The sequence below is a fragment of the Lissotriton helveticus genome, chromosome 2_1 (genome assembly GCF_964261635.1).
Source record: "Lissotriton helveticus chromosome 2_1, aLisHel1.1, whole genome shotgun sequence".
NCBI classification, from domain to species: Eukaryota; Metazoa; Chordata; class Amphibia; order Caudata; family Salamandridae; genus Lissotriton; species Lissotriton helveticus.
The window spans coordinates 187182096-187209502 of NC_136059.1; the positions used below are offsets into that span (position 1 = coordinate 187182096).

At 48.0% G+C, this 27407-nt stretch overlaps 1 protein-coding gene across 2 annotated transcripts in view; it reads right to left on the reverse strand.

The window, feature by feature from the left end:
* The window catches only part of LOC144817841 (phytanoyl-CoA dioxygenase domain-containing protein 1-like), a 141406-nt gene extending 114005 nt beyond the window's left edge, over positions 1-27401 (reverse strand). For both annotated transcript variants that reach the window (XM_078674700.1, XM_078674699.1), the window contains exon 1: positions 26352-27401. In XM_078674700.1, the coding sequence (XP_078530826.1) occupies positions 26352-26373 (22 nt within the window). In that variant the 5' untranslated portion in view covers positions 26374-27401. The remainder of the gene's footprint in view (positions 1-26351) is intronic.
* Between the last annotated feature and the right edge of the window lie 6 nt (positions 27402-27407).

Here is a 27407-nt window from a genome sequence, read left to right on the forward strand (position 1 = left end):
CTTAATGAATCGGAGAGCAGTTTTGCACAGATGGCCATTTTGTAAATCTCACGTGTCCCTAAGCACTTTATGTAGCAACACGCTTTCTTGGTACACTGTTTCCATATTTTGGATCGCAGGTTGATACATTTCCTAATCGTAATATACGTTTTCTGACCCAGTATATCGATAAAATGGACATGTGTGTACGTTAAGATAATGTGCCTAGACCACCTTGTCAGGTAGGTCCGCACTTGCCAAGTATACTATCTCCTTACCTTTGGCCTCAAATGTATTCACTTAGCTTTGGAAGAAGCGTTTTTCCAACCTATAAAGTTTTTGCTAACCTACGAAGTTTTACTGAATATCATAAATGTAAAAAATGCAGCTGCTTTTAAGTACAGTGTTTGCATGTATGTTGACAGCATGTCCGATTTATTTGGCTCTTTGACTACCCTGCGCATGGCATGTCCGCGCTTCACCAGGCAGACCATTTTGTACAAATCAGACTAGGTCCCGTGGCCTCAACCCCCTTTTTTTCAGAAACATAATGTACAGCCTTTTTTCAGAAACAAAATGTATAACGTAGTGAATAATCACGTTTGTTTGTAAGTCAGGGTTTATGTTCACCCTCTGTGAGATCATAGCTACCCGTTTCTCCAAATGCATATTTGATTGTAATGTTTCACAAAATATACCGTGTCCGATCCATTTGGCGCCTTGACTACCCTGTGTATGGCATGTCCGCGCTTTAACAGGCTGACCGTTTTTAACAATCAGAATAGTTTCCCTTTAGCCACAACTCCGACTTTATTTCATAAGCAACATTTGTGTGCTTTGCAGCGGAGTGCATTCAATCTCGTTTGTTCATAACTCAGGGTTCATGTTCACCGTCTGTGCACCCATATGCTCCTAAAAAAGCCTCATGTTACCCTGGCAACGAGAGTCCCGTCTCAAGCGAGGTTAGAAAAGGACCTCCCGTTGTCAAGGTAGCACTTCCTGATTGCTACCTGATTGAGTTAGACGCGGGCTCGCGCGCTCTCCGAATATTTTCCACTTCGGGTAAGTGGAATTTTGACAGCGTCTGCTTAGACGCCTGACATTCGTGTTCTTTGATGTAGCCGCTCGCTTTTCATTTTACTAATTCGGTTCCAATTACTCCTCAGAAACATTGATGGATTTAAACGGACACATTTTCTGTGTTGCACTTCGACGGACACCAATCTCGCTGCTCACACGACAATATAATTAACCTTTTGAATGGGCAAAAAACTACGGCAGAGGTAGGATATCTGCCTATATGTGTATTCCTATGCATTTACTTTGTGGCCCTCATGTCAAACAATCCAAGTAATTGCCGTTTTCAAACTTTTTAATTCTCAGAAACAGCTACCTCCATTAATGCATATGGAGAGCGCTTCTAACCGATGAGTTATACTGACGCGTTTGTGGACCAATTTAATCCCGCTACAACTAGTTGAACAGCCGAACACCATTTAATACTACGGCTGAGGTAGGACTTTTGGGCTTACCTTTTTTCATTTTTTCATGGCATTGACGCGGCTGGCATATACTCAGTGACTGGCGTCCTTTTATTATTTTCGTCCTTTTATTATTTTCAATCTTAGATACAGCTATTTCGGCTAACTACGTGGCAAGTGCCTGGACTACGCTACTCTGAGGCCTTTTTTCCTCATCAGGTAATTCATATGTAGGCCCTGTCATCCACTATACCTCCTTGCTATTTACCTTAATTTTGAAAGTCGTTTTTTTGAGGAAACTCTGGGACTCTTTTTGAGAGACCTTTTAATTAATTTTCTGTCTCAATGGTTTTGTCTCTAGGAACAGCCCCACAACAACCACCCCGCCCCTCCCCTCTACCCCCACGTCCTGACGAAGACCCGCGTAGTAAGGATCTACTGTCCTACATCCTATGGGTCGAAACGTAGACTTTTCTACTTATTTAAACTCCTACAGAACAATTTTATGTATATAGCTGTATAGGAGATTTGTTTTTTTAAATTAATTTCAATCTGATGTGTTTACACTGCATTTGACCCCACCTTTGGGGATCTATTTATTTTGTTCGGTGATCAAAAATGCTGACTGATATAATTGAAGTATGATATGTGATGTTTGAACATTCAAGAAATGTTTTTTTCCTTCCTTGCACCTTCCCCTCTCCCCTGTGGGCTTATTGAATTTCTATGTATTGTATAAATACCTATGCTTTGACTAATGACCTAATGAATGTTTAGGATTGGTGCGGTGAAAATAAAAACACCTTGCACCTGGATTCGATCCCCCCTTTTTTTGAATTAATTTACTCAAATTGGTGTGAATTTAATAATTTGTTGTGTTTTGTCTGGGACCCCCCTTCTTACATACCGAGCAATTACCCAGGTCCCACTGACTATATGGGTCCAACCCCTTAAACTTAATATAAACACAGGAAGAGGCATGGCAATGCATGCCTTGGACAAATGGGGATAAAGAATAGGAGACAAACAATGGAGCCAGGAAATGGGAAGCCTATGGTAGGGCTCTAAGCCCACAAAGAAGTATATACTAAAGTATATACAATAGGCCTCGAAAGCTCGACCTAAGAAATACATCTGACCTTGTGTAATGTAATTTGGTGCTATTGTAAAGCTCTTTAATGCCCCTTTGCCAAGTTTGAGCTCTATAAAACTGTACACCAACATATGTTAGAGACGCTTGGCAGGAATAAGAGATGCAGTAAAATATTGCGCTCAATCGTTCGAAATAACTGCTCCTTCAACACACATGCCAACATTTTACACCAATAAAGTTGGGAATTTATTTTATTGATTTATTTACTTATTTTAGAGTAGGTATCAGAGCGCTTTACATTTTTCCCATTGACTTCTATTGAAGCAGGGAAAATTAAAAGAGTGAGACAGCAAGTGCTTGAAATGGGAAAATAGAAGTGCAGGAAGTCTGTAACAGACAGCTGCGGTCCGTGCAGGTAAACAGCAGTGGGGCTGCATGTGGGGGGAGGGGGAATTTCGAGGGATGATGCAGAGAGAAAATTAAATAAATAATTAATTTTCCCTCTGCATCATCCTCGAAATCCAACCCACGTGGCCCCACCGCTGTTACCTGCATGGACCGCGGCTGGTAACAGAACCTGCTTTGTTTCTGAAAAGCGCCAGTACTCTCAAATTAAAAGCATTATGTCTCTCCTGAGAAGTGCCGGTACTCTCCAATTAAAAGCATTGTATTTCTCTTCAGAAGTGCCAGTACTCTCCCTCTCAAAATAAACAAGCATTGAAAATGCAGTAGGTCTCGCCTTTGATTAAGTTGAAAGCTATTTGCTTTGCTGATGGTATTGTATAGCAAAGCAAATGACTTTAACTTAATGAACGGCGAGACCTATTGCATTTTTAATGCTTTTTTCTTTTGTGACTAACACAATTCAAGGGCGAGGTCACAGATTGTGTCTATATACTGGAGGTTATCTACCATACTGATTAATCACTGTGTCTTCCCTGGCCCATCCTACACACCGTGCAAATGGGGGAGAAACACGGCGTGAAGGAGGGTGGGAAACCAGACTATCCAATTAATTACAACAAAGGGCTTAGTGAAGCTTGTCTGAAATATAACTTTTTGGAGATTTTCTACCACTGGCACTGGTAGCCAGAGAAACTATGCAGAGCTAAACTTTGTGATGATTCCCGACCCGACGTTGGAGGGGCGCGGAACACAACAGTAATATGGTGCACATCTGTGGAGTTGCACAAAACTTGAAGAATACTGGCTTTAGGTACGGGGCAGTTTGAAAGCTTTAGGTACGGGCTGTTTAAAGCTGCCCTTCATATGCCCTGTGCCTGCATGGCGCTGCTGCATGATGTTTAAGATTTACCTGCACTCACAAGACATGTAAGATGATTAGCAACGGCATTGCTAGATTGTTTTTTTCCAAAGCAAGCGGGAGGAGGATCGGGACACAAGCAACAGGGGACCTTGTAGCAACATGAAGGAAGATGGTGAAAATGGACGCAACGCAGGGAGGGTGGGAGGTTGGTTAGCAACGGCACTGGGCATTTCTAGATTGTTTTTATTAAAAGCAAGCTGAGGGGGGGAATACTTATTATAGGGAGTAGTGTGGGAACACTTGGCGGTAGGTAGGAATGTTGTGGATAAGTACAGACACTGGAACTTTCCCTAAAAGACGTGAGGAAAACCTGTGATTATAGCATTAGTTTGACTATTTGCAGGGCTGTGTTGGTTGGAAAACTAAGTGGAATTCATGCAAGTCACACCACCGTGGACTTCTACAGCCAATACGTGTACAAACTTTGAGTTCTGGACATGCCAAAGTGCCCTATCATTTCAAAAATATCTGGCGACAGCTCAAACTCTGGGTTACTGCATAGAACAAGGGACTTAAGAGTCTACATGCTATACTAAATATAGCCAAACTAGGATGTTTTAAAATACATGATTCGTATCCTTCACAGATACTGAAGCACAGAATCCCACATTCTGCGAAGTATTGTAGCCTGAGTATTAAAATGCAGCATTTAATGGTGATGGGAGAGCTCAAATGTAATTGTGACTGTTGCTTTGAAGATGGATGTGACCCATCCATTCAAAATCAGGCTCACCTTCACAAAATTTAAGTCTAGTTGCACCTCAGACGCGAGTTACCAAGTAGTGTCATTTGGTCATTATTAAGTAACCCGTTTCAACTAGGTGTTCACATGGAAAGTTACGTTTCCGTCACATCACCCAAAGATGATCTTACACCCCATGGTTAACAGCGTGCTTGTAGAGGCTTTAGTCTATGCTGTTAGGCTCCTCACCTGGCAGTAGCGCTGAAGGACTAATTTCAGTGGAAAGAATAGAGGGGGGCTAGGAACGAGCCCATGGTTTTACTCATGCTACATTTAGACTGCTCTTACCTGCCAGAGTCGGTTTCTGCCCAACTTGACTCTGGTAGCTCTCGAAGCACACGTTCACCTTGTTGTATAAACAGTACACCAAGTAGCAGATCTTCTTTCCGCCGACGTCCTGTATTATAGCCAGTCAGCATCTCTTGTCTGAACAGCAGCGGGTCGTGCACTGCTCGGCGGTGTCCACTAAGAAAGTGCCCACATAGACGGCCATCAGTGGCAGGTTGTCATACTCTACACCCTAGCCATACTTGGACACGAGGGTAAAGGGGCACGAGGCACCTGGGGAGGCAGTGCTGTTGGGGGACTGCCCCCACACTGGCAGCACCAACGGCAACAGCAGGAGGAAGGGTAGTTGCCGTGTGGCCATTCTCGATTCGAGACAATGTGTTTTTTGTTTGGGAGGCAGATGAACAAGACCTGAATAGATTTTTGGCATGGTTGAATTGTGGAGACTTGAATCTTAAATTCACAGCGAGCAAAAGTCAAGAAGCGGTAGATTTTTTGGACATTAAGATTATGGCAAAGGATGGGAAGCTATGTGTGGAATTGTTTGTCAAACCCTCTGACAGAAATACACTTCTTCACCACACTAGCTATCACCCAAAATGCCAAAAAGATGGGATTCCATTCAGCCAGTTCTTGAGAATTAGACGTAATTGTAGCGACAGGAAAATCTTTGAGGTCCATGCAGATTCCCTGAAACACAAACTGACCCAGCGAGGGTATCCGAAAAGATTAATAAAAGAAGCATATCAACGGGCTAAATATTTCAACAGAGAGAGTCTATTCGAGCCCAGAGATAAGACTAACCACACAACACAGGGACTAGTAATGGTGTCTAATTTTAACGGAATGAGTTATAAACTCAAAAACCTGATTAATAAAAACTGGTCGATATTAAATAAACCAGGTATTACACCCCTACATAGACCCACTTATGCTTACAGACGTAATAAGACCATTCAAATCCATTTGGTGCAAACCTACAGGGAGCCCAGACAAGGTCACCAAATGAGTATCAATGATGGAAGTGCCATTAGAGGCAATTTACCTTGCGGTACTTGTACTCTTTGTAAGAACATTGTAAAATCAGATAAAGTAGAACTTAATGGGATTTCCCATTGGATGAATGAACATGTCAACTGCAGAACCTCAAATATAGTGTATCTGAAAATCTGTCCATGTCAAAAGGTGTATATCGGTGAGACAGGACGTGAAATGCGCCTGCGCCTTACGGAACACCGATCCGCCCTAAAGAACCATAAAAAGAATGCACCTTTAGTGGAACAATGGACCTTAAATAATCACAAAGAAGAGGATTTAAAATGGTTCATTCTGGAAAAAATTAAAATATCTGGTCGAGGTGGAGACATGGAGAAAAAACGCAAACAGAGAGAACAGTTCTTTATGTCTAAATTTAAAACATACCACCAGGGACTTAACAGCAGGGAAGAGTGGGAAAGATTGATTAGATAAATTTATTTCTGGACAAATGGGATTATGTGTAATGTATATGGATTGCACTACTGCTGATGTCCTATTTAAAGTTTTATTAAGAATGTGATGTGATGAGCATTATTTGCAATGTTGAAATGCCTAATGAGTAATAATCAATGTGAATGTTTATTATGTCAACCTAGATATGAGCTGACACGTTGAGGAGCAAAGATTGGTATAGTGCACTGCCCGAATATGAGTATAATAATAAGCTGACGATTTATGACCAGGTTGCCCCAGTGTGAGTATTTTTAGATGTGAGTAGACACACATAGGAGCATAGGTCCAGCTATTGCACTGCTAACACGAATATGATAGTAGGTTGTCGTATTATAACTAGATTGCCCTAAATAGTAGCGCCATGGTCATTAGAACTACATGTCATTATGGACAAATCAAGAATATTAATCCTATTATTAGGATACTTGATTCTTCTATATTAAAAACGTATATTCAACCGTAAATGTAGGCATATTAGTAACTTTTGAAGCTAACACGGGCACGAAAAAACTACAAATATGGCGGCCGCGATCGGGTGAGAGACCTTATCCATATTTACAGATTTGACGGAAAATGGACACAGAGAAGGTTAATAAGTGTGTGTCTAAACATGATGCTTTAATGACTTAGCTAGTTGAATATGTATACCCCTTCTTTCTTTAGGATATTAAACAAATATGCCGCAATATTGTGATGGTTGGCATTGGGCAACGAATATAAATAAGCCTGGTTTAAAAATTCTGTCCTAATGAATTATAAAGTTGATAGGTAAATAAAGAGGAGCACCAGTATCTTTTATTGACCTCGAGACGCGGCATTTTGTAATGAATATAAATATGCCGGGCCCGTCGATGTTGTACCACAAAAACTTCAAAAAACTACAAAAATGGTGGGCGAATACAGCTAGCTAGCATGAGAATCATGTACTGATCTCGAGACGTCCGCACAACACCAGTCACGTGGTCCGGAAATGATTTCTGGACTACTAGTCTTGAACTACAAATATGGCGCAAAATTAGTTAATCATCCTAATAAAAGATTAATAGACGCCACTTATGTAATTAGCAGGCAGGCGTTTGTGTATATATAGGGTCGATAGAATCAGTGTCTTCATACCACAGAAGACCACAGAGACGAATGAATCGTATGCACGACGTTACGTGAAGGTAAGAGAATCTGCGGACCCGAAGCGCTAATTGAGGGTTATTGCGGGAGAAGGTCCTCTATAAGCTGATGTTTTAACTTAAATGTAATGTTGTCAAGAGGGACGAAGGACTGCTTTGCACGAGTAAGGTGGGGCAATGTGGTCTTCCCATCTAGTTTAGTTCAGTAAAATTATATGCCTCGCATGAAAAATGGCTGTCTGTATCCAGAGAAGCCGAGTCTGAGTATCGAGTCTATACGTAAGGGAGGAACGGTACATACGCCCAGGGCATTAACTTTGACAAATAGATACCCAGGGATATTTGGCCTGGACTACAGGGTGAAATGCGATCCATGCCCAAAGCAGAGACTCTTTTAAGTAGATCTTCATATCAATATAAGCAAATCAACATTGCTGAAAATTAATTAAGCCAACAATGTAAAGTAGTGATATAGGCAAGGACGCTACAGTAAGCTAACAATATATAGTGCCAAGAGCGGGATATTTATATGCAAGCGATGCTTTAATGAGATGCAGATCTATGTGACCAGGCATGCCCATAGTAGGATTATTCTATTGCTATAGGTGCCAAGAAGTACTACATGCCCTGTATGAAGAGGTGGCACAACACAGACTGAGGTGAATTGGAAAAACACAGTTCCGGAATATAAGTCCCAAACAGGAATAGGGAAACAGACGTTTAAGGAAATAATGGGATGATATAGCACCGTTGTGCACCTAGTAAGTGCTTTATTAATTGAAATAATAAATGTATAGGGTTGTAATGAAGTTGATCAATATAGTAATTGTAAATCCCTATTTTACATTATAGAACAATAGGAGGACGTTTTTGTGATCCCCTAACAAAAGGACCAAAAGTCAATTGCCGGTCTATTATATGAACAGTGGGAAGCCAAAACACACTGAATGTAAGATTTCCAATGACCATTCCAGTAGACTCACATAAATTAAATTAGTTTGAGATAACACATAAAAATGTAAGTTATTAATTGCATGTATTTATTTCCAGATTGGAGACATGATGTTTTATATTGTTCTGTCCTGAAGAAGGTGTTCATACAATCAAAACAGGACACCGAAACGCGTCGACATAAGGACCTAATTTTATTATTGTTTTTATTTCTTACTGTATGAATTTATTATGTAAATAGTGTTTATGTGCTGTATACAAAAGAAGGTACTAAATAGTACACAAATCAATATGAAAAGAAAGATATAACAATCTTTTGTAGTGAAAGCAACATGAAGAATTAATGTGATTTTAATGTAATTGTAGTAATTGAAAGTTTTTGAATTCAGAAAATGAGCCTGCTTTTAAGAAAATAAAATCAAGATAAATATCATTTTTTATGTGTTGTTGTAATTATATGTGAAGTATTTACTGTAATACCTGAGATGGTCATCAATATAGAATAGTGGAAGTAATGAGAATTGAATTGAGTAACACAGAAAGGAATATTTTTGTTTATTACTTGTACTACCCAGTCCTTTCTGGTTTATCTGGGGAACTCTCTCTTTGTTTGGACATTCTCGATTCGAGTCCAGGAACAGAAGACTAACAGGATTCTCTTCATTAAAAGCACAGGCAAGGCAGCGCTGGCGGGTTCTAAGCGTCTCGCGGTGGGTCGCTTAGAGAGGTCCGGTGGATTCCTCTAGAGACTAGAGGCCTGTTTACAAAAACGGAGCAAGCCCATGAAATCGGCTTTGGAATTGTTTGAGACTAGAAACTCAGCTCAAACTTTTCTGCATTGCAGACGGCTTCCAAAGTAAGCAGTTCAACAGCTGGGAGAGGGCGGTGAAGTCGGACTCGACAACCAACCCCACCTCGGTGTGATGTCACCACGCTGGTAAAAGTACCTTCCTGTCGACTCCTAAAACAAGAGCTCGCCAGGCATCCGCTGTTTATTTTTGCATTGCGATTTCAAAAGTGATAGCGAGATGCAAAAATAAACATGCGGCGCCATGTCTCCTTTTTTGTCGGGCCCAATCAGAGAGTCGGTCTGTCGTGTGCAAGGCAGCGTGACGAAGCTTCTGATGAGAAACTTTGTCATGACAGCCGTAATGCAGGCGAGCCAGTCCGGGTGGCCCGGCCAAAAAAACAAAAAGGAGGCACCCCGGAATACCTATTTCTAATTGCAGCGCACTGTTTAACATAAACGGTGACGCGAGCCAATGGGAAGAAGGGGCAGGGCTTCAAGCCCTTTTCAGAAAGTACTTATCTGCAATAAATCTCACTGAGCGAGCTGCGCATGTGCGTAGAAACACTAAGCGAGACATAAAAAGTGCTGGTACGCTATACTGGGCAGTACCGGTCCATTTAAAGCACTGGAGACAGCTAAGAAACGCAACATTGTTTACTTTGAAATTCAGAAATCTCCCGCCCGAACTGGGTCTGTTGGGATTATTTTATTTATTTATTTTTTTAACTTGTAAGGCGCAACAGCTACCCAAGAAGGGTTTCCCGGCGCCGAGACACAACATGAAAGTGGCAGGGGATTACAGGTTTATTCAAGTTATTGTTCGAATAACCAGGTCTTGACTTGCTTTCTAAACCTAGCATGGTTTTCCTCATTACGAATGTAGAGAGGGAGTGCGTTCCAGAGAGATGGTCCTAGGTGGGCAAAGGATCTGCCTCCCATTCTGGCAAGTTTGAATCTTGGTACGCAGAAATTGGCGGCTGATTTTGACCGAAGATTTCGTTTGGATGTGTAAGGATGGGATGTGTACTCTAAGCCTGCCAAGTGTCACAAGCACGTGTCTGGGAAATGCATTTTGATGATATTTAGCATCACCACATGTTGTCACGCAGCCCTGCGAAGTATCACGCATCAGGCGTGATACTAACGCATTTCAGTGCGGTGGTCCGCATCACGGCACTGAAATGGAAAGTCACACATAATAAGCCTCCTCTGCTGTCAAGTGGACGAGCGCTTATAATTATGCACCATACAGTGAAAGTTTTTTTTTTTTATTTCAAAATATTTTTATTGAAAATAAATTTTACATATCCATAGCAAACATTCTTAATACTTGTACTGTTCTTGCAAGATTGCGGCCTGGCGGGGCCTGAGAGAGAGAGGAAAAGGAAGAGAGAAGGAAAAGAGAGGAGGGGGGGGGGGGTTCAACGTTCCAAGTATGCGTCGAGAGCTTCCCACATGTTCTCCTTGGCAGTATGATTTGCCGCCTTTTGCTTGGCAGTGATATTGTCTGCCCCCCGGAGGAAGGTTACCCAGTTGAACCAGCGCTTGAAGGTGGCTTTGCTGGTGTCCTTCCAGTTACCCAAAATCGTTTTCACTGCAGCCGTTAGAAGTACATCGACCAGGTCTCGTACTTCTTTGGACTGGAGTTCTGTTGCTAGGAAGGCAGTGGCTATCCCGGCTAGTCCTCTTTGTATCTTACTTCCCGTTATTGTGTCTATGACGTTATAGACCTTGCCCCAGAATGTTTTGACTTTGGTGCATTCGTATAACATGTGAGATAGATCTCCCGTGGCCATCTGGCAGTTCCAACATGTGCTGCTTTCACTGGCTCCAACCCTCCCTAGCTTCGCTGGTGTCCAGTGCAACCTGTGGAGTAGCCAATATTTGGTTTGTGCTAGCTGTGGCGTGATTTTGTTTTTGGACGCTGCCGTCCATAGTTTGGCTCTTTCTACTTCGTTCAGCTGTCTCTGTATGGTCTCCTCCCAGAATGCCAGCGTCTTATTGTTTAGGGTTGTGGTGCGTGGTGTAATTAGCTTGTAGATTTGTGCTGTTTGGTGGCCCGTCTTGTTTAAGTTTTGCGCGTATTGTATGATGGTGGGTGTCTGTTTCGTGAGTCCTGCTTTGGTGACAGCTGCTTTGATTTTGAGGAATTCGTAGAACTCCTTGTTAGGTAGGGAGGTTGTCTGCTGTAGTGCCGTGTAGGAGAGTGGGTTGTTCCCTGCCTCTAGTTGCGAAGGCGTTGTGATGCCTCTGCTTCGCCATTCCTTGCTGTCTAGTGTTTTCCCTTTGTATGTGACTTTGGTGTTATGCCACAGAGATTCCCATTTGGTGCCTTTGATACTTACTGCCATTTCCCTGTCTACTCTTAGCAGCGCTGTCTTTGTGTTGTGAATTATTGCGTTTTTGGCTTCTGGGTGCTTGTGAGCCGTGAGGGCCATAATTGGGTCTGCGCCACCCAGAATACACCTTTCCAGGTCTAGCCATACCGGCATGTAGTCTGGCGTGGGGGCTATCCAGTGTAGTCCCTGTTTGGCCAGGGATGCCGTCTGGAAGGCTTTGTAGTTTGTGAGGTTCAGTCCGCCTTGTTCTTTTTTGAGTCTGAGTTTCGCTAAGCTCATTCTTGTTTTTTTCCCTCCCCAGAGGAACATGTTGATGCTTTTGTCTAGGCGTTTGTGGAATTCGGATGTGAGTGTGAGAGGCAGCATGGAGAGCAGGTAGTTTAGCATGGGGGTGACCATCATCTTTATTGTCTCGATTCTTCCCCACCAGCTTATGAATTTGGGGCCCCACGTGTCTAGCTTGGACTTAATTTTTTTTAGCATCGCTTCCTCGTTATGGTCCAGTGTCGATCTTAAGTCCCTACCGAAGAGGAGGCCTAGGTATTTTAGGGGTTTTGTTTGCCATGCTAGGCCGGATGCCCCCAGGACAGTCTTGGTGGTGTGGCAGTTCATAGGTTTGCATTCGGATTTCTCCCTGTTGAGCTTGTAGCCTGAGACATGTGCATACTCCTCTATTGTTTGCACGAGTGCCTTAATTGACTCTTGTGGGTTGTTTGTGGTGATCAGAATATCGTCTGCGTATGCCGCTAGCTTGAAAGCTTGACCCTCTATCTGCACCCCCGTGATCCGGGCGTTTGACCTGATCATGTGGAGGAGTGGTTCCAGAGCAAGCAGGAATAGCCCCGGTGAGAGGGGGCAGCCTTGCCTTGTCCCTCTCTCTAGTGTGAGTGTGTCCGATGTGGCTGCGTTAACCACCACTCGTGCCCGGGGATTCTTGTACAGGGACATGACCATGCCCCTGTACTTCTCGCCTAGTCCAAACTTGAGCATGCATTGGTTAAGGAAGGGCCATGAGACTCTGTCGAAAGCTTTTTCCGCATCCAATGCGATCATGACCGCCTTCTCCGCGCTGTTGGCCGTGCGGTTAATTAAATGGCATAGCAGTCTGGTGTTGTCTTGCGAGAGTCTGTTTTCCAGGTAGCCCACCTGAGATTTGTGTATGAGAGCGGGGAGAAGTGCATTTAGTCTGGCTGCCATGATTTTTGCATAGATTTTGCAGTCCACGTTAATTAGAGAGATTGGCCTATAATTGTGTGGGAATTGGGGGTCTTTCCCTTCTTTGGGGATGACAATAATGTTTGCCTCAGCCATTGAGTCTGTCATATTGCCTTTTTCCGCACATGCTTGGAATACTCTGACCAGCGTGTCCTTGAGTAACAGTTGGAATTGTTTATAGAAGGAGGCTGTGAAGCCATCCGGTCCTGGGGCCTTGTTAGGTTTTAGTGAGTCTATGGCCATCCCAACTTCCGCTGTAGTTATGTTTTGGTCTAGGGCCTCTCTTTGTTCGTCGCTTATACTGGGTAGGTCCAGCCTCTCCAGCAGGCTTGCCCCGCCGTCTGCATCTAGCGATGTGTCCGCGGTGTATAGTTCTTTGTAGAACTTCCTGAATGTTTCGAGGATATGTTTATTCGCTGTGTGTGTCTTGTTGTCTGCGTCTGTTATTGTGGCGATGCAATGCTGCCTTTGCTTGGCTTTCAAGTAGCCTGCCAAGGCTTTCCCTGCTTTATTGGCCGAGCATAAGTTTATGGATTTGTATTTGTTGATCCACGTGGATGCTCTCTCGCTTAGGATTCTGTTTAGCTCATATTTTTTCTTTGTTAGCGTTGTGAGTGTGTTCCTGTCTGTTAAGTTGGCCGTGTGGTTCCTTTCTAACCCCTTGATCTGCTCCTCCAGTTCCTTGATTTTCTTGTTTCTGCCTCTGTTCATGCGTGCTTTGATGTTTATGAGTCTCCCTCTTATTGTTGCTTTAAGCGCGTCCCATAGTGTTGCTGCCCCTGTGTCTGCTGTGTCGTTAAATTGGAGATATTCTTTGATCGCTTCCTCTATTTCGGTGATGTTGGCAGGGTTTTCGAGTATGTCACTGTTAAGGCGCCACCTCTTGCTAGGTGTTTCGTTATGCTTGCCACTCAGGGAAAGGGATATGTGTGCGTGGTCTGAAATTGTGATGGGTCCTATTTCCGTCGTATCCGTCAGGTGTGTGTGTGTGTGTTGGACATGAGTATGTAGTCTATCCTGCTGTATGAGTTGTGGGGGTGCGAGTAGAAAGTGTATTCTCTGGCACTCGGGTTTTGTAGCCTCCATGGGTCCGCTAGTGAGAGTTTGGCGCATAGGTTTTTAAGTATGTGCTGTTCTTGTGAGGTATGGCTAGGTCTGTGTGGGTGTCTGTCTGTGGCATTGTCCATCGCCTGGTTCATATCTCCTGCCACGATTAGTAGTTCGCCCAGTGGGACCTTGCTAAGTTCAGTTTCTAGCTCTTCCCAGAATTCTTTGTCTCCCGTGTTTGGCCCGTATATGTTGGCTATGTGTACTTTCTCGTCACCTCTATTGATTGATGTGATCAGCCTCCTTCCCATGGTGTCTGCGGCGTTGTTGTGGACCTGGAACTTCCCTTTCTTACTGATTAAAGTGATGACTCCTCCCTTTTTGTTGGCTGCCGGTGAGCATAGTACCTCGCTTATCCAGCTGGCTTTCATCCTGTTCGCGTCCTCTAAGGACACTCTAGTTTCTTGAAGGACGTATATATCCGCCTTCAATCTGTTTAGGTAGTCTAGTGTTTTCCGTCGCTTGACGGGGTGGTTGAGTCCTTTGACGTTAAGTGACACTATTTTTATGTCCGAGGCTATCTGTGCCTGGCCCCTATTGTCGGGTAACATCATGGTGTGATATTTGTGTCGCTGTGTCTGAGTGCAACAGATGTGTAGCGCCCCTTTGCTCTATGCTTGCTAGCTAGCAGCCACCACTCATAAGTCCCCCCCTGGGGTGTTGGATGGGATGAGGTGATGTGTGTGGGTATAGGAAAGAGGAGAAAGAAGAGAAAGGAAGAAACGTACTTCCGCCAGGCACCGATTGTCCATGCTACAAGGCCTCCCCCCCAGCCCTTTCCCCCCCTCCGCCCCCCTCCCCCCTCCCCCCTGTCAACGTATTGTAAACGTGCGACAGCAACGGTTCCCGCCCTCCGCTTCCCCGGTTCCTTAAAAGTCAGAAAGACCCTCTCGCCCCCCTCCCTGTCCCCGTGCTGCGCTTTTAGGCAAAGGATATGGTTGTCAAGTGTCCAAGGCCCTGTTATTATCTCTGTATGCCTAACAGGGTATGAGAGTTCTGTGTTCCACACATGTCCAAAGATCACAATCCCGTTGTTGAGGTAGTTCCTTCTTCCGGTGCGGTAGCACCCTTTTTTTTTTTCCTGAGGTAGTTGTTGTTCGCCTTCCGCTGTGGAGTGTTATTTGCCGCCTGCTGCCCCCTTCTCTTCCGTCTCTGAGCTGTCTGATGAGGCTCTTCTTTTTGCTGTCCCGGGCGTTGTTTGTTCCATCTCCTCCAGCTCTGGCTTCCTGAGGTACCTGCGTAGTTCCGCTGGGTCATCGAACATACATGTGTCCTGCCCGTCTGTTATCCTCATACTTGCTGGACCAACAAAGCTGAACGCTATCTTTGCTCTCTTCATAGTGTCTCTCAGCGCGAGGAACCCTTTCCTTGCTTCCACTGTGCCCCTTGAAAGGTCTTGGGTAAAGATTATCTTCTTGCCTTTCCAGGTGGGGGTTTGACCTCTGCGGGCAAAGGCGAAGATCGCATCGGTGTGGCTCGATCTTAGGGGTTTGCAGATGATCGTTCTAGGCCCTTTCATGTGCGGTTGTTTTGTGGCAGGGATCCTGTAGGCTTTGTCGATCTCCAAGGCTCTTTCGAATTTTATGCCTGTCAGCTTGGGTATCAGTGTCTCGAGTAGTGCTGCGCATGATCCCAAACCTTCTTCCTCATCTTCTGGTATGCCTAGAATCCTGATGTTCCCCCTCCGATTTTTGTCTTCTTGATCTGCGAGCCTTTTCTGCAACTCACTGGAGACTTTGGAGATGTAGCAAATGTCTTTATCCATGATGCCTGATTTATCCTCTATGTCGCTGATCCTTCTCTCTGTCTCCGCTACTCTGCTTGCTGTTTTGTTCTGATCTGCTCGTATGGCTGTGAGCTCTAGCTGGACGTTGTCCATTGAGATCTTTGTGGCCTTAGCTAGGTCGTTGGCTTCAGTTATTTTTTTGACGAGCTGGTCCATCGCAGACTCTGTGCCTTGCAGGTTTTTCATTTTGATCGGTGATTCCAGGTCTTTCCTAATTTTTTTGTTGTCACCGTTCATTGTTTCTAGGCCTCTTCTTCCTTGGTGTATGGACAGTCTCTCCTTCTTCTGCAGGTTATATTGTGCTTCCTTTGGTGGGGTGCTTTTGGCAATCGTGACTGTGTCTGCCTTTGCAGCGCTACCGAAGGTGAACCTGCTTGGCCACCTTATCAACCTTGTCCTGGTTTTCCCGGACGCCAGGGCTACCACTCAGAGCCAGGTGCTGATCCCTGGTGTTGGTCTTAGCGCTCCCTCCTCTCTGTCGCCGCTCGTTTGGCTGTGCCTCCCCTGCGCTTCGCTCGCTTCGCTGTACCTAACCTGTGCCCCCCCTAGGCAGGCGGCTAGGTATGTCCCACTATGGCTAGGGAGCTGCGCTGACGCGGTCTGGTGCTTGGTCGCTGTCTGGCTAGCTGTCGCACCGTGGCTGAGAGACACCGAGGCTGATTGTACCGCTGTTTCTGCTGTCTCTGTCCGTTGTTTTGCTTCCTTGCGATGCCTCGCTGGGACCCGTCCCGCCCTAGCCACCATAGACTGTTTGCGCCCTGAGCCGCACTCCGCTCCTCCCTAGCGTTTGGCTTGTGTTTCTTCCTGCTCCAGGCTTTGTGCGTGCTAGGACTGCCTTATATTGCGGTGTTTCGCGTTGGCACAGGCTGTTCTTCTTTTTTTTTTCCTGTCCTTTGTCCCTGCTGTGGTGTGGTCTAGTGTAATGTTCCTCCCTCCAAGATGGCCGCCACTTTTGTTCGTCTTCCTATATGGGCCTTGGTTCTCCCCTATTTGGTGGATGATGGTCGGCGCTCGCAGAGGGCCGCCTGAATGGCGGATGGGTGGCGCCGCCTTGCAGCGGTGCCTTTGCGTTAGCTTACTTGCACGTCTGTGTCTCAGACCTCCGTGCTGTTGTGTGGTCCGCCCCTCTCAAGATGGCTGCCGCCTTGCTCACCTCCTCTCCGGGACCGTCACACTTTGTTCGCCGGCTGCCCCTCTGGTGCACCCTGGCTTCGGCGAGGCCTTTGTAGGGGGTACCACGATGCTGCGCTGCACTCTTTCCTGGGCCTGCTCGCTGCGCTGTGACTCTTGCCCCTCCCAAGATGGCCGCCGCCGTTGGTCTCCGGTTCCCGGAGGGCGCTGCTCAGAATACCGTCTGCCTCACCGGCGCCGCGTGGGATGAAACAGGCGTCGCTTCGCTTGTACCTCTTGGGGGGTTCCGCTCGTGCTTCTTTTTACAGAGCAATGCTCACCATACTATTCTGCCCCGCCTTGCTGCCGCTCTGCTGCACCTCCCTCGTGGGAGATCGCTTGCTCCGCTAGCCCCGCTCTTATGCTTCCATGCGGCCGCTGGCTTCCTGGTGAGGGGGCCGGCGGGGGGGCCTGCTGGGCCGCTCGCCTTGCCTCCGTGTTGCGCCTTCTTGTTGCGCTTCAGGATGTGGTCAAGATGGCTGCCTCTGTTTTGCCTTCACGCTCAGCTTGTGTCTCTTATGCGCGCATACAGCCTCCTCGCTCTCCGGTGCTGCCGTAGATGCCTCCGCTGCGACTTGTTCCTCGCCGTGCCCACCACGTGTGTCTTGCCACCGGAGCACCTTACGGTCTTCTCAACGCTGTGGCTGTGGCGTCGCCTTTTCCTTTTTTTAATGCCCCGCCATCTTGGGCTCGCCTTCGCTTCACTCGCTTCCCTCAAAAGTGGGCTTTTGATGCCTTTGCCATTGTGCCGCTCGCTTCGGCTCCTCACCTCCGCTGCTCAGCACACTCCCCCACACTACCCTCTGTTTGGTGTGCGGGGCCGAGGGCTATCGCTGGTTGTCTCGCCGTTCTTCTCCCCGGGGTCGCGGAGCTCTCGAACTTAGGCGACCGCCTTCGTTGCCATCCAAGCCACGCCCCCACCATACAGTGAAAGTTAATCTGGAGTGGCAGGCAGCATGCGCGCTGCTCCCGGCTGGCTTGGGCTTAAGAGTCCGCAGGTCTAAGCCGCTAAAATTCACCAGACACAGTGGCACTTTGTTTAAAGCACATGAATCGCTGCTCGGCGTTGTTGTGCCGGGAGCGCTTATTTTATGTAATTAATTGCAGTACTGAGAGCCGGTGGCTGAGACGAGTACCCCAGGGACTCTGGTTCAGCAGTCCACAGCACACCAGTCAGAGTCCCTGTGCAGCTGCTTCTGAGACTCATCATTCCTGGGCCGGCGTTAGCCAGGGAGTTATTTGGAAGTGAGTGAGTGCATGTGAGATATCTCTCATTCTGCTTTATTATTAATTTTATAGTGGTTGCTAGCCTAAGGCCGGTGTCAGTGTCCTCCCAGGGACATGTGGATATTTTCGAGTGAGGGGTGAGCGGCGACCGGCGCAGATGCCATGTGAAGCTCTAGTTATTGTATTCACCAATGTAGACTGTCACGCATAGTTTACTTTCAATAATTCCTGCTAGTCAAGAACTCGGTCTGTGTCATTAATAGCAGACTCTGACTGCCCCTTGTGAACCGTTGAGTGACGCCTTGAGTGCCTGTGGCCATGCATGGTCTGATTGGCCAAAGGCAGAGACAGGCGGGCAGCAATTTTGTTTCTCCTTTCCACGCATGCAGGCATCAAAGCGGCGCCTTTCTTCCAGGTCTCATCTTATGCATGCCGGGGCCTGTCCCAGTTTGGAGCCAGTGCTTGCCCGGCTTCCTCCTTCGATGCACTGGTCACCAGGTCACTAGGCATCGAAAGATTCATGCTGTGTGTGTGTTGCTAGCACGGCCCTCCTATCCCTGATCCAAGGCAGTGTTTCATCACTGAACGTGCTGTGTGGTAAGTACAGTGCTGTTCGTATTATCCCAAACAATTGCGTGATTGAGTCAGGTGCTTGCATTTTGTATCTGGTGGTGTATGCACCAAAATGTAAAACAAGTGTTGCTACTAGAAAAATTAAAGTTTCCTGTGCTGAAAAAAGAGCACAAGTACGAGTTAATTTTTGTGTGAATCAATCTGCTGAACGTGCACCTCTTTTGAAAGCACTAACCTGTTCCTTTCAGTTTATGCTAAACTTAAACAACGATTATCCCGAAGTAACGTGAATTGTGAGGTCTCGCTAAATTGTTTTTTTCAAGCCAAATGTACAAGTTATGCAAACTTTGTGTAGTTCCTTTTAATATGCCCACAGACGGAGTCTGTACTGAAAAAACACTATTTTATTCTATATGGTGTCAACATTACCGTTTGGGCCAGTGATATTTTCTCCAGGTTAGTAGCGTATTTTAGTATCTACGTGCAAATCTGTTTTTAACGGTGGGACTCCAGATCCTTTAAACGTTCACTTTAACTACAAATATATTTAGTATTGAGGTGCATTATCAGAGTCTGTGTGACCCTCAAGCCCCCATGAGTTGGTCCCCTGCAAGACTGTGAAGTATTAACAAAATGTCAGTGTGCAAGAAACGTTAATAAAGATCTTGGACTGAGTTCTGCAGTGGACCATAACTGAAGCTGTTTACTTTATGAAATATTGTCTTGCCCATAAAGCTTAGATTACTTTCAGATTAGTAAATTGAGTTGGTGTCAATAGTCTGTGCAGCTGGATTGCAAGAAGTCTCCTGCTAGCGCCCTTTCATTCCTGGGCCTTTGCCCCAGTTGTAAGATATCCTTAGTTTTTCATTGCTCATATGGGTGTAATTTCTGATATCTGTATGTTTCCCTTGTCTTCATTGCTTGATTTTTCTCGCGAGAAAGTGTCACTCATAGTCATTGAAATGTCGCTCATAACTACCCTGAAATTATGAAAATGTCACACCTAGAATTCTGAAACCTTGGCAGCTATGTACAGTCACTGAGTGACTCACGCCTGTAGTGACGTAAGACACGGTCTAGTGTCTGAGTTCCTGTTGTAATTCCACACCTAACACCCACCCACCACCAGGCGTCATAGGTCAAATGACCCTGGCCAATAAAGGGGCTGAGCGCACGTGCTCATAGCCCATTACCTATCCCCTATCACTGTGTCTGCGTCTCATTTACAGACCTGCATAATGAGGGCCTAGCGCCCTCACCAAACCTTACAATGGCGACGAGGCGGAGCTGTGCCCAGCGTGCCACAGCCAAATAAAACAAGCATTTACAATGCAACGGTTTCGCCTTTACAAAAGTTAGAGCTATTGGCATTGTAAATGACAATATTTTTATTTATGTGTTCGTTTTGAAAACAGATAAATAAATGGCATTGTTAATTACAATACCAATAGCATAATCTCTCGCAAATGCTAAACACACACACCCACAGAGAGCCCCCCACAGAGCCCCACCCACACAGAGCCTCCCCCACACACCCACACAGCCCGGGCGCGAAGCTTGACAAACTGGAAGCCCACGGCATGGGGGTCTCTCCTGAGCCCACTCCCCAGAGTGACCCACTCTTTGGGGGAATTGTCACTTCCCCTGATCCCATTAACACTGTTGGACTACTCCAAGCACCCTGGCGCCTTATTACCTTACGATTGGAGGGCTGGCAGGAGTGAGTGATTGTGTGTGTGAGTGAGTGAGAGAGAGAGTGAGTGTGTGTGTGAGTGAGTGTGTGTGTGAGTGAGTATGCGAGTGAATGTGTGAGTGAGAGTGTGTGTGAGTGAGTGAGTACTTTGCACCATAGCACAACTCTAAATGAAATCACTAAAATAATGCGTTTTCTGCTTTTACACCCCGCCATTCCCTTAAACAACACCCTGCAGCTTTATAGATAGGCTGGTGCAGCATAGTTTTCATTGAATCCGTTAATAGCATGAAAACGGCGATCACGCTAAGAAAGCTTTTCGAAGCCTTACTAGCGATAGAAGGCACTATCAGATAATCATAACACACTGCAGCTACCTACAGCTCCTCCAGCCTGAACGGAGTGATCTCTCCCGTATGTTTTACATAGTTCTTCATACAGCCTGCCAGATTTCTAAGCACTGTCGGCTTTTGTCAATAAGAAAAGAGGGGAAAGGAGTGATTTGCCCAGGATCACCGCATGAAAGTACTTAGTCACACATGCAGAGCTCTCTGACATCTTTGTTGATCACAGTGCTCTCCGAAAAGGAGCCTCGCACCCAGCGCTTAATTTGCATATTACCGCGCTGCCAGTAAAGCAGTCTAGCCTGTCCACAGGGCTGGGAACTCTTTATTATGGTTACCCAGCAAAGTCAACATTGTTTTAGCCAAAATCCAATTGAACTCCCTTTGGTAGCCGCGCCGGCCGCTCTCAGCCACGTGTGGACATCCGGCTCGTCGGAGTCTGTGAGGGGTGGGCCTAATTTTGCCTGGTGTATTTACAATAATCAAAACAGATCTCTACCCCTTGCATACGCTACATGGCATCTGGTACGGAGAGCGTACAAGGCGACCAGATCTATGCAATATGTATGAAAGCAACGTAAGATGGAGGGAGCACCATCTCAGCAGGATCGGACAGGGTGCCGTGTCGAAGCAGCACGACAACTCCATGCACCAGCCTTTAATGCACCACTTGAGGCACAGAAGCGCCAAGCACCCCCAGCGAGCGCCGGGAAGCTGGTGCGCTTCTCTGCACTTGGGACGGCAGGCCAGGGGTGCGCAACTCACTTGGAGATCCCTCGGCGGGGTCGGGTCATCGATGACTCGGTCTCCTCTCCCCGCAATCTTCTTTGGACGAGGCTCCGGCAGCTTCTGAGAAACGACCCGGGTGACGAGGACCAATCAGGTCGCGGCTCTTATGTGTTGGTTTTGAAAACAGATAAATAAATGGCATTGTTATTTACAATACCAATAGCATAATCTCTCGCAAATGCTAAACACACACACCCACAGAGAGCCCCCCCACAGAGCCCCACCCACACAGAGCCTCCCCCACACACCCACACAGCCCGGGCGCGAAGCTTGACAAACTGGAAGCCCACGGCATGGGGGTCTCTCCTGAGCCCACTCCCCAGAGTGACCCACTCTTTGGGGGAATTGTCACTTCCCCTGATCCCATTAACACTGTTGGACTACTCCAAGCACCCTGGCGCCTTATTACCTTACGATTGGAGGGCTGGCAGGAGTGAGTGATTGTGTGTGTGAGTGAGTGAGAGAGAGAGTGAGTGTGTGTGTGAGTGAGTGTGTGTGTGAGTGAGTATGCGAGTGAATGAGTGAGTGAGTGAGAGTGTGTGTGAGTGAGTGAGTACTTTGCACCATAGCACAACTCTAAATGAAATCACTAAAATAATGCGTTTTCTGCTTTTACACCCCGCCATTCCCTTAAACAACACCCTGCAGCTTTATAGATAGGCCGGTGCAGCATAGTTTTCATTGAATCCGTTAATAACATGAAAACGGCGATCACGCTAAGAAAGCTTTTCGAAGCCTTACTAGCGATAGAAGGCACTATCAGATAATCATAACACACTGCAGCTACCTACAGCTCCTCCAGCCTGAACGGAGTGATCTCTCCCGTATGTTTTACATAGTTCTTCATACAGCCTGCCAGATTTCTAAGCACTGTCGGCTTTTGTCAATAAGAAAAGAGGGGAAAGGAGTGATTTGCCCAGGATCACTGCATGAAAGTACTTAGTCACACATGCAGAGCTCTCTGACATCTTTGTTGATCACAGTGCTCTCCGAAAAGGAGCCTCGCACCCAGCGCTTAATTTGCATATTACCGCGCTGCCAGTAAAGCAGTCTAGCCTGTCCACAGGGCTGGGAACTCTTTATTATGGTTACCCAGCAAAGTCAACATTGTTTTAGCCAAAATCCAATTGAACTCCCTTTGGTAGCCGCGCCGGCCGCTCTCAGCCACGTGTGGACATCCGGCTCGTCGGAGTCTGTGAGGGGTGGGTCTAATTTTGCCTGGTGTATTTACAATAATCAAAACAGATCTCTACCCCTTGCATACGCTACATGGCATCTGGTACGGAGAGCGTACAAGGCGACCAGATCTATGCAATATGTATGAAAGCAACGTAAGATGGAGGGAGCACCATCTCAGCAGGATCGGACAGGGTGCCGTGTCGAAGCAGCACGACAACTCCATGCACCAGCCTTTAATGCACCACTTGAGGCACAGAAGCGCCAAGCACCCCCAGCGAGCGCCGGGAAGCTGGTGCGCTTCTCTGCACTTGGGACGGCAGGCCAGGGGTGCGCAACTCACTTGGAGATCCCTCGGCGGGGTCGGGTCATCGATGACTCGGTCTCCTCTCCCCGCAATCTTCTTTGGACGAGGCTCCGGCAGCTTCTGAGAAACGACCCGGGTGACGAGGACCAATCAGGTCGCGGCTCTTATGTGTTGGTTTTGAAAACAGATAAATAAATGGCATTGTTATTTACAATACCAATAGCATAATCTCTCGCAAGTGCTAAACACACACACCCACAGAGAGCCCCCCCACAGAGCCCCACCCACACAGAGCCTCCCCCACACACCCACACAGCCCGGGCGCAAAGCTTGACAAACTGGAAGCCCACGGCATGGGGGTCTCTCCTGAGCCCACTCCCCAGAGTGACCCACTCTTTGGGGGAATTGTCACTTCCCCATATCCCATTAACACTGTTGGACTACTCCAAGCACCCTGGCGCCTTATTACCTTACGATTGGAGGGCTGGCAGGAGTGACTGATTGTGTGTGTGAGTGAATGAGAGAGAGAGTGAGTGTGTGTGTGAGTGAGTGTGTGTGTGAGTGAGTATGCGAGTGAATGAGTGAGTGAGAGTGTTTGTGAGTGAGTGAGTACTTTGCACCATAACACAACTCTAAATGAAATCACTAAAATAATGCGTTTTCTGCTTTTACACCCCGCCATTCCCTTAAACAACACCCTGCAGCTTTATAGATAGGCCGGTGCAGCATAGTTTTCATTGAATCCGTTAATAGCATGAAAACGGCGATCACGCTAAGAAAGCTTTTCGAAGCCTTACTAGCGATAGAAGGCACTATCAGATAATCATAACACACTGCAGCTACCTACAGCTCCTCCAGCCTGAACGGAGTGATCTCTCCCGTATGTTTTACATACTTCTTCATAAAGCCTGCCAGATTTCTAAGCACTGTCGGCTTTTGTCAATAAGAAAAGAGGGGAAAGGAGTGATTTGCCCAGGATCACCGCATGAAAGTACTTAGTCACACATGCAGAGCTCTCTGACATCTTTGTTGATCACAGTGCTCTCCGAAAAGGAGCCTCGCACCCAGCGCTTAATTTGCATATTACCGCGCTGCCAGTAAAGCAGTCTAGCCTGTCCACAGGGCTGGGAACTCTTTATTATGGTTACCCAGCAAAGTCAACATTGTTTTAGCCAAAATCCAATTGAACTCCCTTTGGTAGCCGCGCCGGCCGCTCTCAGCCACGTGTGGACATCCGGCTCGTCGGAGTCTGTGAGGGGTGGGTCTAATTTTGCCTGGTGTATTTACAATAATCAAAACAGATCTCTACCCCTTGCATACGCTACATGGCATCTGGTACGGAGAGCGTACAAGGCGACCAGATCTATGCAATATGTATGAAAGCAACGTAAGATGGAGGGAGCACCATCTCAGCAGGATCGGACAGGGTGCCGTGTCGAAGCAGCACGACAACTCCATGCACCAGCCTTTAATGCACCACTTGAGGCACAGAAGCGCCAAGCACCCCCAGCGAGCGCCGGGAAGCTGGTGCGCTTCTCTGCACTTGGGACGGCAGGCCAGGGGTGCGCAACTCACTTGGAGATCCCTCGGCGGGGTCGGGTCATCGATGACTCGGTCTCCTCTCCCCGCAATCTTCTTTGGACGAGGCTCCGGCAGCTTCTGAGAAACGACCCGGGTGACGAGGACAAATCAGGTCGCGGCTCTCTCGGCGAGCCCCCAGTGACGTCAGCGGGGTCTTCCCGACGGCAGCCAACCACAGCGCGTCCTCGCTATGACACGTCGCCGGGAGAACGAATCACAGCGCACTGGGTGGTTCAACTAAAAACCCATGGCGGTTTCACGAAAAACAACGAAAGCCTACAGCATCCATCGTACGTGCCAAGTAAAACGTTACAGCGGGAAATCGAGTGATTTATTTTTTTATAATTGAAAAGAAGCAATGACGAAAAAAAGGGCGGGTGACGAAAGCCGTGACGAAAAAAGGGGCGGGTGACGAAACAAGGGGGCGGGACTTAAAAAAGGTACGGGAACGCCCCCGATTCGCGTCCGGACGGGGGAAAGAGTGACGGACAACAATGTCTGCCAATGGCTAGCCTCCATTTATGGAGCTAGCCAATGGTAGACTAAGGCGGGGCATTGCCACATAGTGTAGATCAACAGATTTCGCCTGCGCGAACGCTGCTGCGCAGCGGACGCCAGGCGAAACCTAAAAACGTCGTGGGGGAGAAGATTAGAGAGCTGCTGGGCGACGTCGCGCCCCCTCCCCACCCTCCACAGGATCGGCGCGGCCCGCGGGGCGTATGATGAGCCCCGGGCCTGGATGTCCAGCAAGAGGTGACGGGAGCCGACCCCGCACCTCTCGAGCCCTGCCGAGTGCTGCCCGCCGTGGGAGCACCACGAAAGAGAAAGCGGACCGACCGGAGCCCACCCGCGTCGGCCGCCACTGACCCCCGCTGGGACGAGGCCCGTGTGCCGGAGGTGAGCCGGGTGCCTGGGGGGCCGCGTGTGCCTGCAGCGACCCCCCCTAAAGTGATCGAAGCGGAGCCCACCCGCATGGTCAGGACGCTATGCCGCGCGTGATGCGGCCGAAAATGAATTTAACATGAAGCAGGGCCAGCGGAGCCCCCCCGCGGCCTGCCTGAAGCGCCCCCGGTCCCCCGTCGCGCAGCGAGTGACTGAGGCTGCCGCGGCGAGGGAGTGAATGAACTCAGGAGCAAAGTGCCCGCAGCGTGTAAAGAACTGCCGGGCACTGCACAATGAGAGCGGAAGCCTGCAGGGCGTGTGAAGTGCCCCTGAATGAACAAGCGCGCCGAGCGGAGCCCACTCGCATCGGTCGCGAGAGGAGCAAGTAGGACTGCAAGCGGCTAGCGCCTCAGCTGAACGCACGAAGAATCAGGAGGCGACCGGCAGCGTGAGGAGAGCTGCCGGGCGCTGAGGACCGAAGGCGGAGCCTGCCCGCCGTGAACAGTAACGTTGCCCCACAAGCGAGAAGTGCCGGAGTGAGCCCCCCGGCCCGAGCGAGGAGCAGGAGAAGCGGCCGAGGGCAGAGAGCAAAACAAAAAAAAAAAAAGTTAAAGTGCAGTGGAGAACGGCCTGCAGCGTGTGAAGAGCTGCCAAGGCCTGACACTGCAGGGCGGAGGCACGGACCGACTTTCCCCCGCACACACCCCCTCCCCCCTTCCCGGGCAGTGGAGTGAACTGTGGTGCCCCCATACAAACGTGTGCCCTGGTGAGACGATTGCAGGCAAGAGTGACTGCAAGGTAACTGTATGTGGCCAGCACCGCTAAGAAGCATTCCACAAGGACCCCCACCCAACGGCAAGCACCAGCGCCAAGGAGGGGAGTCAAGAAACACTCACCAGGACGAAGAGCAGTCCCCATTTTTTCCCTCACGAAGACTAGCGGGCAGACACTGCCGAGACTGAAAACGGACAAGAACCAAGCAGCACTGCCACCCAGTGGCCAAGTGCGAGAGTGCACCTGTGCATTCCAAACAAACCCTGCAAAGAGACTGGAGCAAGCCCAAGGCTGCCAAAGCGCCGAGCATACCCCAGGACAAGTGAGCAGGTCCTACAGGGGCACACATCAGGAGTGCAAGAGCTACACACCCAGAAACGCAAGGAACGCGTCAGGAGGGCAGCGCCTCCACTCAGGGACACCCATGTGCATGCGGCCAGAAGATAGCCTCACACGAAGACTGAAGGACACACACACCGCAGCACATGACGGCGCAGGAATGCACCAGAAAAGCAAGAGCGCGCCAGGCGCACAAGAGTACCAGGAACACATGAAGGAAAGCACAAGGACTCTGCACTAGTACCAGAACAGCTCAGCATTGCTAGATGCAGGACGGCGCAAGGAGTGAAGAAACTCCCAGCACCAGGAGAAGGACGACGGAGCAGAAGCGCAATCCCACAAAAGCACTGACGCCACACCAACGGAAAGCACGGTGACGCCTAGTGGCCACAGGCTGTCACCGCTGCAGGAAGAAAGTAAAGGAGCACCACCACGAGACTCCCCGCCAGGCAAGTGCGACACGGAAGCGCGATGACCGCCAACACTGCTCCAAGATCCCGAGAAGAAAGCAAGCACACCCCGTGAAGTAACGGGAGCGACCTGAACACAAAGAAGCTCGGAGCGGTGACGTAACCCTCCGCGCCCACAGAAGCACAAGAAGAGCGCGGACAAAAGCGCGCCAATGCTAAAGCACCGGAACGGAGCGAACAGCGACCAAACCAAAGTCAGCAAAGCGTGAGGACTCACGCCGAAGACCACCCCGCTGGTCACCCAAGAAAGCCGACCCCTCAGACAGTCGCACGAAGTATCCTGGACGGTCACACGACGTGACGCACCCAAGAAGCCGGCCAGCCAGATGGCCGCACCTAAAGCTGACCCACCGGGGGTCGCAAAAGGAG